This window comes from Choloepus didactylus, chromosome 6, assembly GCF_015220235.1.
Source record: "Choloepus didactylus isolate mChoDid1 chromosome 6, mChoDid1.pri, whole genome shotgun sequence".
Lineage (NCBI taxonomy): Eukaryota > Metazoa > Chordata > Mammalia > Pilosa > Megalonychidae > Choloepus > Choloepus didactylus.
Genome location: NC_051312.1, coordinates 156,170,129 through 156,182,043, shown reverse-complemented (window position 1 = coordinate 156,182,043; position 11,915 = coordinate 156,170,129). Strand labels below are relative to the sequence as shown.

The window sequence follows — 11,915 nt, the reverse complement described above, 5'->3', positions numbered from 1 at the left end:
GATTCACTGCCTTTGAAAAATGCCACAGTTATGACAGAGAAAAAAAGCATCTTGGAAGAAAGAGAAGATAAGGGAGAATAAAATTTCATGTGACATGAATAGCCCCCAAGAAATACAAGAACATACTGCACACATGAAACAACAACAGGATCCTATGAAAAAAGAAAATAGGCAAAGAACTCTTAGGAAAAAAAAAAAAAATGAGAATAAAGTAAAAAAAACTATAGAATAGTTTAATCATGAAGTTAAGAATATCTTCCTGAAAGTAGAGGAAAAATAAAAAAGAAAAGGTAAATTGAAGGAGAAAGGTATAAAAATAGAACTAATACATCAAGAAATCTAATATACGAACATGTCATGTTCTGGAAAAGAAAACAGAGTGAAGAAACATCAACAAAGAAATACTACCAGAAAATATCTTAGAACTGGAAAGCATGAGAGTCCAGATTGAAAAAGCATTTGGGAAACCCAATGTAATGGATGGAAATTGACCACACCAAGACCCATGATGGTGAAACTTCAGAACACTGGGGGCAAAGTAAAGACCCTAAAATCATCCAAAACAGGAGAGTACAGTGGGCAAAAGGAATTCAGGTGATCCAGCAAACCTCAGGAAATTCCCAGTTTGACAGTGAAGAAAGATCCCAGGATCAGAGCTGCACAGCAGGCCCAAGGGCCAGAAGTCAAGGTTTGAGCTGGTAAAAAAAATCTCAAGGATAGAATTTTTTCAAGGCAAAATTTGGTGGAATATCCTATGTGTTTGATTGTATTTATAAGAATTTCACACAACTAGGAAAGAGTTTGAAGATGAATAAGCAAAAAGGACATAGAAAGCAAAGTAGAAAAAATATGACAACTGTAAATTCCATGGAAAGGTTATTATAGTAAACTACCCAGCTTAGCAGTGTCTACACAGCCATACTAATATAAGCACTGAATGTAGAACCAACAAAATTATGATATAAATATATTGGGATGATGAAATTGTAGAAAATTGTGTATGTGTGGAAATCAGAGCTGGGAGTGAGCTAAGTCCTCCACTTCTACAGTGGGAATCCAACAGCTAATGTCTAAAATGGCAAAAAAAAAAATCATGAAGTAGCAATATAAACTAAAAGATTCAGCTGACAGACTTGAAAACCACTGCCACAGAACACCAAATGTTTGCTGCAGGGAGAGGTTGGTGCCAAATCTGATGGAACACTTTGAGCTTTTAAGCCATGGATATGAGTGCCTGGCCCCAGTTAGAGTAACTTCTTGTTTTTCAGACTATTGGGTTTTGCATTAAAGTGACCTTGGAGCAGAATGGAGAAATCAGTCGTGTCCTCTGCAAGTGACAGCCATTATGCCTGATCAGTGCTCAACAGACTGTCAGTAACCAGAGTGCAGAATGTCTGTGGAGGAGTCCCATTATGATTGTAAGAGAAACTCTGAAAAGACTGAGGGATAAAACTCAACACTCCTTACATTTCCAGTTCTATGTCTATCCTCCCCATTAGATGGCAACAATTTTTATGAAATATTTGTTCAAAAATTAACATCTATTTAACACTTATGTGCCAGGTGCTACAATGAGGTGCATTATTGACACTGTTCTGTAATCCTCATGACGATTCCCATTTTACAGATGGAGAAGTGCAGCCCCAGATCAAGCAAAAAATCTTACCCCAGGCAGACAGATTCCTGGGGTCAAACACCCATCACTCTTTCCTACTGCTTTCCATCTTGTTTTCTGCTATATTCTCTGTACCTTTCACATTGCCGAATACATATTTATTTTATTGCCATTTTTGGTGGATGTAAACACTCAAAGGAACACCTAATAAGGGAGAGGCCCCTTAGCTCATGCCTCTCTTGTCATTGTGATGGCATAACTGGGTAAACTTTGAGGTCTCATACTCAATTTAGCTCATACTGACTGTATTCATTTCCTTTGACTGCCATAACAAGTTATCACAAATTGGGTGACTTGGAGAAACAAGAATTTATTCCCTCACAATTTTAGAAGCCAGGAGTCTGAAAAAAAGGTATTGGCAGGATGATGCTCCATTTGAAAGCTGTTGGGGAGATTCCTTCCTTCCTTCTTCCAGTTTCTGGTGGCCCCAGGCACTTCTCAACTTGAGGCTGCATCACTCCATTCTCTGCCTCCCTCTCCACATGGTGTTCTTTTCTGTGTCCCTTCATTTCTTCTTATAAGGACACAAGTCATAGTGGATGAAGGCCCACCCTCATCTTAACTTGATTCCATCTTCAAAGACTTTATATTCCCAATAAGGTCACATTCACAAGTATGGGGAGTTAGCTATCAACATGTCATTTTAGGGGACACAGTTCAACCCATAACACTGACTTTTTGACAACAAAACCTGATCCTTTCGCAATTTTCCCCTTCTCTGTAAATACCACCCTCATCCTCCCCAGTCACTTTTGTCAGAAACCTGATTTCTGCTATAGACAATGAGAAGTTGGCTGATAACTTCCACATCTCCTGCACCAAACCTTCACCAAGCCCAACTGATTCTTCCCCCAAAATGTATTGTGCATCTGTCCACTTCTCTTTCTCTATATTTCCACAGCCACCACCCCAGTGACAGGCACACCATCTCTCCTCTGCTCTACTTCAATAGCTTCCACTTGGGTCCCCTTGCAATTTATTTTCCACTCTGTAGATCTTTAAACACATATCTCAGCATGATTCCCTGCTGAAAACCTTTAAATATCTATCCACTACACTGAGAGTAATAATCAAACTCTTTTTCTGGCCTACTAGTCTCTGCTTAACTGGCCTTGGAATCATCTCTGTAGCCTCATCCCCCAACCCTACTCTGCTTCCCTTTTCTTTTTTTTATTCACATACAATACAATCATCCATGGTGCACAATCAAGTATTCACAGAACCATCATATAGTTATGCATTCATCACCCCAATCTATTTTTTTTTTACTGGGATTGTTCAGGTACCATACAATTATCCAAAGATCCAAAGTGTACAATCAGTTTCCCTTGGTACCCTCATACAGCTGTGCATCTATCACCACACTTAATTTTTGGTCAATTTTTAGAAACTTTTCATAACTCCAGACAAGAAATAAAGTGAAAGATGGAAAAAAAAAAGAAAAAGAAAAGGAAACTCGAATCCTCCCATATCCCTAACCAACCCCCCTCAATTGTTGACTCATAGTGTTGGTATAGTACATTTGTTACTGTTTATGAAAGAATGTTGAAATACTACAAACTGTAGTATATAGTTTGCAATAGGTATATATTTCTTCCCTATATGCCCCTCTATTATTAACTTCTAGTTGTATTGTCATACATTTGTTCTGGCTCATGGAAGAGTTTTCTAATATTTGTACAGTTAATCATGGACATTGCCCACCATAGGATTCAGTTTTATACATTTCCATCTTTTGACCTCCAACTTTCCTTCTGGTGACATATGACTCTAAGCTTCCTATTTCCAGCTTATTCAAGTGCCATTTGGCACTGTTAGTTATTCTCACATCTTGCTACCAACACCTCTGTTCATTTCCAAACATTTACGTTCATCCTAGTTGAACATTCTGCTCATACTAAGCAACCACTCCCCATTCTTAAGCCTCATCCTATATTTTGTACCTTATATTTCATGTCTATGAGTTTACATCTTACAGTTAGTTCTTATCAGTGAGACACTGCAATACTTGTCCTTTTGTGTCTGGCTTATTTCACTCAGTATGTTGCCCTTGAGGTTTTGACATCAACCCATTTTTTTTTTAAGATGGTTTTGTTCACACCCCATACATTCCATTCTAAGTAAACCATTGATGGTTCTCTGTATGGTCACATATTTATGTGTTCACCACCTTCGCTACTATCTATATAAGGGCATCTACATTTCTTCCACAAGGCAGGAGAGAGCATCAAAGAAGTTAGAGAGGGAAAAGAAAGAGGAAATAAATGACAGCCAGGAAGTAGCAAAAGGAAAATCAACTGCACATCAAAGTAGGGTAAAGAGTCAGACAACACCACCAATGTCAAGTGTCCAACATGCCTTCCCTATCCCCCTCTCCTATCTGCATTTAACTTGGTATATCACATTTGTTACATTAAAGGAAGCATAATACAATGATTCTGTTAGTTACAGTCTCTAGTTTACATTGTTTGCATCCCTCGCTCAATGCCTCCCCATTTTTAACACCTTGCAAGGTTGACATTTGCTTGTTCTCCCTTGTAAAAGAACATATTTGTACATTTTATCACAATTGTTGAACACTCTAGATTTCACCAAGTTACACAGTTCCAGTCTTTATCTTTCCTCCTTTCTTCTGGTGTCTCACATGCTCCCAGTCTTCCTCTCTCAACCATATACATAGCTATCTTTCTTCAGTGTATTTACATTGCTGTGCTACCATCTCCCAAAATTGTGTTCCAAACCACGCACTCCTGTCTTCTCCTATCACTCTGCAGTGTTCCCTTTAGTATTTCCTGTAGGGTGGGTGTCTTGTTCACAAAGTCTCTCATTGTCTGTTTGTCAGAAAATATTTTGAGCTCTCCCTCATACTTGAAGGACAGCTTTGCTGGATATAGGATTCTTGGTTGGTTGTTTTTCTCTTTCAGTATCTTAAATATATCACACCACTTCCTTCTTGCCTCCATGGTTTCTGCTGAGAGATCTGCACATAGTCTTATTAAGCTTCCTTTGTATGGGATGGATTGCTTTTCTCTTGCTGCTTTCAGGAGTCTCTCTTTGTCTTTGACATTTGATAATCTGATTATTAAGTGTCTTGGCACAGGCCTATTCAGATCTATTCTGTTTGGAGTACGCTGCACTTCTTGGATCTGTAATTTTATGTCTTTCATAAGAGATGGGAAATTTTCATTGATTATTTCCTCTATTATTGCCTCTGCCCCCTTTCCCTTCTCTTCTCCTTCTGGGACACCAGTGATACATAGATTCTTGTACTTTGTTTCATCTTTAAGTTCCCAGAGACATTTCTCATATTTTTTCATTCTTTTCTCTATCTGCTCCTCTGTGTGTAGGCTTTCAGGTGTTTTGTTCTCCAGCTCTTGAGTGTTTTCTTCTGCCTCTTGATATCTGCTGCTGTATGTTTCCAGTGTGTCTTTCACCTCTTATGTTGTGCCTTTCATTTCCATATATTCTACTGGTTGTTTTTTGAACTTTCAATTTCTGCCTTATATATGCCCAGTGTTTTCTTTACAGCCTCTATCTCTTTTGTGAAATATTCTCTAAACTCTTTGAATTGATTTAACATTTGTTGTTTAAATTCCTGTGTCTCAGTTAAAGTGTACATTTGTTCCTCTGACTGGGTCATAGCTTTGTTTTTCTCAGTGTAGGTTGTAGTTTTCTGTTGTATAGGCATCTGGCCTCCTAGGCCACCCCAATCAGGTTTTCCCAGATGAGAACAGGCTCAGGTCAGAGAAAGAGGTAATATTTCAGTATCTGGTTTCCCTGATGGCTTTTCTTAGAGGATTGAGATACCTGTGCTTTTCTGCCAGGCAGATGCACCTGTCACTGCCTGTGTAAGAGGGTGTGGCCTGTGACTCTCCTCCCCCAGGCTTTGGGTCTGGTTCTGGAAAGACTGAAAGATGGACAGTACAGCTGGGCCCCTCCCTTTCCTCTTGGGAAGCTATGCCCCCTCCAGAGATGTCATTTGCATATCAATAAGTTCTTTGTTTCTGTGACTCTGCTGATGGAAGTTTTGGTTTTAAAATGTCTGAGGCTGTCTTTACTGCAAAGCATTGCAGGCTGAGAACAGCTGAGGTTTTCTCCACAGAGAGAGTAAGGGACAGAAAAATTCCCAGGTTCACCCATCAGCCAGAGGTAGCACCTGATCCTCTGGGCTCCCTGTCCTGAGACAGATATGTCCCCTGACTCTCCCAAGGTCAGTTGTCACCAAAAGCCTCTGTCTGCTTGTTTAGGATTCACTGTCTGTACTGAGCAGTTAATATTAAAACCTCACTTGGAGCTGGGCTGAGAGAGTGTACCGCATGGCTTCCATGAGGGAAGGGCTCTTGGCTCTTGGCTCTCAGCTCTCAGTGCAGGTCCACAGTTTTACTTACAGATTTTATGCTGTGATCTCAGGCATTCCTCCTAATTCAGGTTGGTGGATGATGAGTGGACAGTCATGTTTGTCTTCCCACTGTTATTCCAGGTTATTTACTAGTTTTTTGGTCATTTATGAATTGTTCCGGGGGGGGACTAAGTCTTCCACTCCTGTCTATGCCACCATCTTCTCTGGATTACCCTGCTTTCTTTTGCACATTGTTGTGTCTTGGAGCTATGGACACCAGAGAAACATGTTCTTAATCTTAATCCATTCCTGTGGCTGTGAACCCATTGTAAGTAGGACATTTAGATAAGGTTACTTCAGTTAAGGTGCGTCCCAACTGAATCAGGACAGGTCTTAATTCTATTACTGGAGGACTTATAGAGAAGGCCATAAAGAGAGAAGCTAAGGGGAGCATCCAGAAGCTGGAAGTCAATGGAACCCAGAATAGAAGCCAGGAAAGGCTTCCATGGGCATTGCTGTGTGAGAGAAAAGCCAAGGAACCCCAAAGGTTGTAGGCCAGCCAAAAGATAGTCACCCCAGGAGGAAGCAAACCTTCCAACACCTAAAAGCCTGAGCCAATAAATTCCTATTCTTAAGCAAAAAAAAAAAAAAAAAAAAAAAAAAGAAAGAAAGAAAGAAAAAATTAGGACATCTCCTGAGAGAAATAATAATAAATTTGTAAAGAACAACCAAGCAGTATATTTAAATTTTGGGTATAGACATTTGTTTCCAAAAGAAATATTTTATCTTTTACATTTTAAATAGTTTTCTGAATTTTTTTATAAATTGTATTCTGTATTATTTTATTAGGGAGCATTTTTAGTAGTGAGCCTCAATTTTATGGTTTTCTCATATGTTCCCATGTCTTTACATACAAATGTAATGATGTTTAAAATTTGTTTTCAGCCACCTCTGCCAGCCTGCTCTCAGCTTCCCCCACTGCACAGAGGAGTGAACCTGGGAACCCCACACTGATGGGCACCAAGTAAGAGTCCCCCACCAACTACAGCCAGATGCCTCAATGTCCAAAAAGAGCAGGGTTCCAAAGCTGAGGAAGATATAACTTTGTGCCTGCCTGTTCCACCCTGCACTCTGGCCCTGTTAGTCTCTCAGGTTTTGAGATGGCAAACTTTTCTGATCAGCTAAAGTGTTCCAGGGACTCCACTTTCTCTAAACCCCCAGGGTGTTTCATACCTGGGGGCAGTGAGGAGTGGCATCAAGGCACCAGAGCAAGAGCCCTTTGGGGCTTCAGGCAGAGAAGTGAAACTGGAATCATCAGGGAACATGAGTGAATTTTGGCACAAACTGGGCTGCTGCATGGTAGAGAAAGCCAAGCCAAAGAAGAGGAAATGGATTGACGGGACCATGATTGGGGAACCAATGAATTTTGTCCACCTGACTCACACTGGTTCTGGGGAGATTGGTGCTGGAGATGTACTTGCCATGTCAGGTGCAGTTCAGGAGCAGATGAGATCCAAGAGAAACCTGGGCAGGCTGGGGAGCAATTCTAGGGGCTTGTAGCTCTAATAGGAATAGTTCTGCCATCTTGCAATCCCTATTCTGTGTCCAGCCCAGAAGAGATGCTGCCCCCAGTAAACTCTTCCTAGAACCATTGACCCACAGCCCCTCTTTCCCCTATCTGCCTAATAGTGCCTCGAAAAGACTGGGGGCTGAACTCCTTCTATTCTTTCTGGCTATAGCCCTCCTGGAGATGGGCTTTGAGGCAGCAGGACTTACCAAGAGACTACTGTTTGGCCAGAGGAGCTTAGCTGAAGCACTGGACACCCCCAGATCTGAGAAGTGAGTTCTCTGGAACCCTGGAATAAGTTCTGCTCCCCTGAACAATGGTCTGGGTACCAGCTGTTTTTAAACTCTTAATCTGGAACTCTTAAATAGGGTAGGTGGGTGAGATTACCAAAGCTGAAGGTGGCTTTGCTAAAAAGCTCCCTGCCTCTCTGCCCTTCTCCAGCCTTCCCCTCTCCCCACTCCTGAAATGAATTGAAGTGGATTTCAGACAGGGGTACTGCTGAATCCACTCTTTCTCTTTAGATGGCAGACCTTAAGCTCATATCCCCTCAGTATCTCTCTGTCAGTACCAGGATTTTTCTCAAGTTAGGCCTATAACCCTATGCTTCTGTAGCATTACTAGTTCCCCAGTAACTTTCTTTCTTTTTAAATTAATTAAAAGATTAATTTAAGATGGGTTCTCTTAATTACTTCCATCTCATTACTACCTCTGCCTTTAACCCCGTCACTGTTAGGATACTTATTGTTTTCCATTAAATAAGAGTTGAGAGGTAGATCTTTGCCTGATGAAAACTTTCACCCATTTAAGTCCTGGGGACCTGGCCTACCCTCTGCCAACCTCTCTTCTGGCCCAGGTGAGGAGAAGAAAAGGAGTCTGGAGAAAAATCCAGAATGCAGCAAAACTACGAGTTATATCTCAGGGAGGAATTCCTGACCATTGAGGATGGGAAAGGTAAAGAGTTAAGCATGTTGAAAACAAGCTCCTGTGAATTTAGGGGTCTGAAGATTTTCACAGAATGGGAGCAGAGAGGCTCTAGAGCAAGGTTTCTGATCTAGGAACTTATGACATTTTGGGCTGCATAATTTTTTTGTAGTGGGGTTTGTCCTGTGCATTGCAGGATATTTAGTAGCATGCCTGGCCCACCCTAGTTGTGACAACCAAAATGTTTCCAGACATTGCCAAATGTCCCTTAGGGGACAAAATCTCCCCTAATTGAGAACCACAGTTCTAGAATCAAGATATTATTCTCTTATTTGATTTCTACCCTCTCCCCCACTTCCATCCCATTATCCATCCTAAGGCTGAGCATGAACTAGGATCCCTTGTAAAGCAGGGTAGGTAAAAGTTGCATGTATCTCCAAACAACTCTTTTACAGTGTGTTGCATGTGATTGCATGGGTTCATGTCTCTGATGGTCATGTACCATGCTTCTTCATTCTTGCTGTCTGGAGGAGGGGTTCCTACAGTACAGAGACATGATGAGTTGGGGACAGGGTATGGCAGGATTAGGGGAGATGGAGAGGAAAGCACTAGTGCTGGAGACACCCCAGTTTTTCCTTCCCAAATTTTAAGCTGTATTTCTGTGCCCAAGTCCTAGAACCAGACACAGATAAAACTCAGGGAGTTTTGTCTGAAGACCAGGTCTCACTTCCCTCCTGACTGAAGAGCCTGCTTTAGGTGGGAAAATAATATTGAACAGGGTCTTTAGGTACCTTCAGTTTTCTTGGGTGTTCTTTGTTCTGGCCTCTACTTACAGGGTGATTGGAAGGCAGAACAAGACAAATGAGCTCCTGCCTGCTCTGAGACAAGAAGGCTGGGGTCTTTCATTAGCTTTTTAATAAGAAACATCCTGTTCTTTGTTAGTGGGGGTAAATAACATAGGAATGGATCCACTCCGCTAATTCTACATCCAGCCAGTTTGTCTTCACCTACAATGAATGAGGTTCTAATTTTTCCAAATGTCAGTATATTTCCTGCAGGTTTTCAGGGTCTAAGATGAGCCACAGAAATATGTTCCCAATTTATTCTCAGTTCCAGTCAAACTAGTTGCTCCCCAAATCACTCATCTTGTTACTTTAAGTAGCTTATTGAGCTACTTTGCCAGATCAAATGTCAGTTTTTGGCTCTTGTGTGTCTCATCTTTAGTTTCATAGTCTTTTAACTCATCCAAAGTTTCATTCATTCCAGAAGTATTTGCTGGGAGCATAATGAGTGTCTTCCATTGAGCTAAGGGCAAAATATTGAACAGTAATGAGTATGTGGTCCCAGGCCATTTGGTTTTTTGAGGGGGAGTATGGTTCTCCTATCTACAAGTGACTCTCTAGAGTCCCTGGCAGCTTTTGGATTCTCATGCAAGTCTCATCTAAGGAGTTCAGAAAAATTAAATTTTCATGGCTTCATGCATTAATTTGTCAAAATTTAAATTGTATTCTTTGATACAAAACTTTAATCTATGTGGCTCCTTCAGTTTGGTTTCTTTTTATTTGTTACACAAAGACCGTACAAACCCTTCCCCTGGTATGTCTGGGGGAGTGCAATGTGAAGATTGCATTCAGAACTGTATTTTGATATTTCAGTTTTGCTCATTGCAGGATGTAAGGGGTAATAACTGTTGAGAACTTCCTCAGTCAAATGCGTATGTGACTTTGACCCCTTTTCCAAACCCCAGCTCATCACCAAAGTCTGCTGTCCTTCTCTGCAAACATCCTTATTGCTTATGTTTCCCTCTAGAAGTGTTGCCTGTTTAAAAAATTGCATAAGGTGGGATCAATTTGGGGCTAGGCAGGAGCAGGGGAAAATTACAAAGTGACTGAGAGAGTGAGGAACACACAGATAAATGAGAAGAGAAACCAAGATTTCTGAGAAAAGTTCCAGGTCCAAGACCATTAAGCAGAAAAGTCTGTCCTCCCTCCTCCAGCCCATTCACCACTTTCCCTCCTAGAACAGTCTGGATGCCCCTGTCTTCTCTAGGTATAGGTGCTGGGTCAACAGCTCAATATGGTAAGAATAACTCAGCTCTCCTTTCTCTAGTCTGTGCCATTCCCCTGGCCCCACCATAATCCTTTGCCCAACATTCAAAGAGCTCTTGTTTTCTGCCAAGCCTCCATGCATGTCCCTTGGTCGGAAAGATGGATTTGGGAAGGACACCCCAATGCTCAATCCATTGGTCTTGCCCAGTGTCCATGAAATGCCAGTGTGAAAGTCTGGTTAGGGGAGGAGGGGAAAGAGTGTCTGTTGTATATTTCATATCCCAGACATTTGAATCTGCACCAGGAACAATGACCCTTCTCTTCAATCTTTTCCTTAGATTGAGGCATCCCACCTTCCAACTATCCATCAATCCTGCTAAGAACCTAGATGGGGAAAATTCATGCCTGTATCCTCATAGCTTCTGATAGCAACTGTTAAACTCCACAAGGGGATCTGGGACTGATTAACATTCAGACAACCCCCAATCCCTTCCTATCAGATGCTCCAATATTTCTGAGGTGAAACACATTTTCCTTCATCCAAGATGCTGTTTAAAGGAGCATGTTTAGCCTCTTAAATATTCACAACCAAAGGGTGGCTTCCAGAAGGCATTCATGTCTATTATATGTTCAAGGCCCCCATAAATGCACAATGTAAAAGCAGCTTGCCTCTTCTGTAAACACAGCTTCATGACAGATAAACTCACTGCACTGTCCAAGAGATACTGCCACAGTGTAGCCCCTTCCTTTTTGCAGAAATCACTCTGTATCATGCTTCACTCATGAGCCATCTATGGGGTGTAGAGGGCACAAAAGGTCATTGGAAGCCCAATTCCCTTCAGAAGAGTATCTGATATCCATCCCCTTTTTCTCCTACTCTACTCTTCATATTTCATGGGAATAGGAACTGAAAAGGAGCTCTGTCTCAGGATGAGAAAAGCAACAGAGCTGACCTTGAAAAACACAAATGGAGGACCATTCCCACTTGCAGGTATCATTTCCCAGGCTCTGCTGCTATGTATGAGGAGCTGGAATCAGAACTCTGTATGAAGTAGTTCCATCTGTTTCCTTAGGGCTTGTCTTTTATCATGGGTATCTGGGGAGTAGCAGGACCCTTTGCTAAGGCCCTCATATCTTCTCCCTCATTTCCTGCTACCTGGCCACAGTGGCTGAAGGTGGAGCCTCAATAATTAAGAACTGAGCATTGAGGCTAAGTGGATCACTGGGGTTCCATTCAGAGAAGCATCAGCATTTGTTTGGGAATTTTGTATTATGGGGGGATGTTGAAGCCACATAATTTGTGCAAGCTTTTTTGGCTAGTGAGAGATACAGCTACAGGATGTGGATCCAGGATCTGACTCCAGG

The 11,915-nt window shown here is 41.5% G+C and overlaps 1 protein-coding gene across 1 annotated transcript; it reads left to right on the top strand.

Annotated features, from left to right (window-relative positions):
- Nucleotides 1-7,337: 7,337 nt before the first annotated feature.
- Nucleotides 7,338-7,574, top strand: LOC119538861 (CDC42 small effector protein 1-like). The gene has a single exon (XM_037842047.1). The coding sequence runs from the start codon at nucleotides 7,338-7,340 to the stop codon at nucleotides 7,572-7,574; it is 237 nt and encodes a 78-aa protein (XP_037697975.1).
- The last annotated feature ends 4,341 nt before the right edge of the window (nucleotides 7,575-11,915 follow it).

Excerpts from the sequence above, each read along its gene's own strand:
- LOC119538861 (XM_037842047.1), top strand. The coding sequence starts at position 7,338 with ATGAGTGAATTTTGGCACAAACTGGGCTGCTGCATGGTAGAGAAAGCC.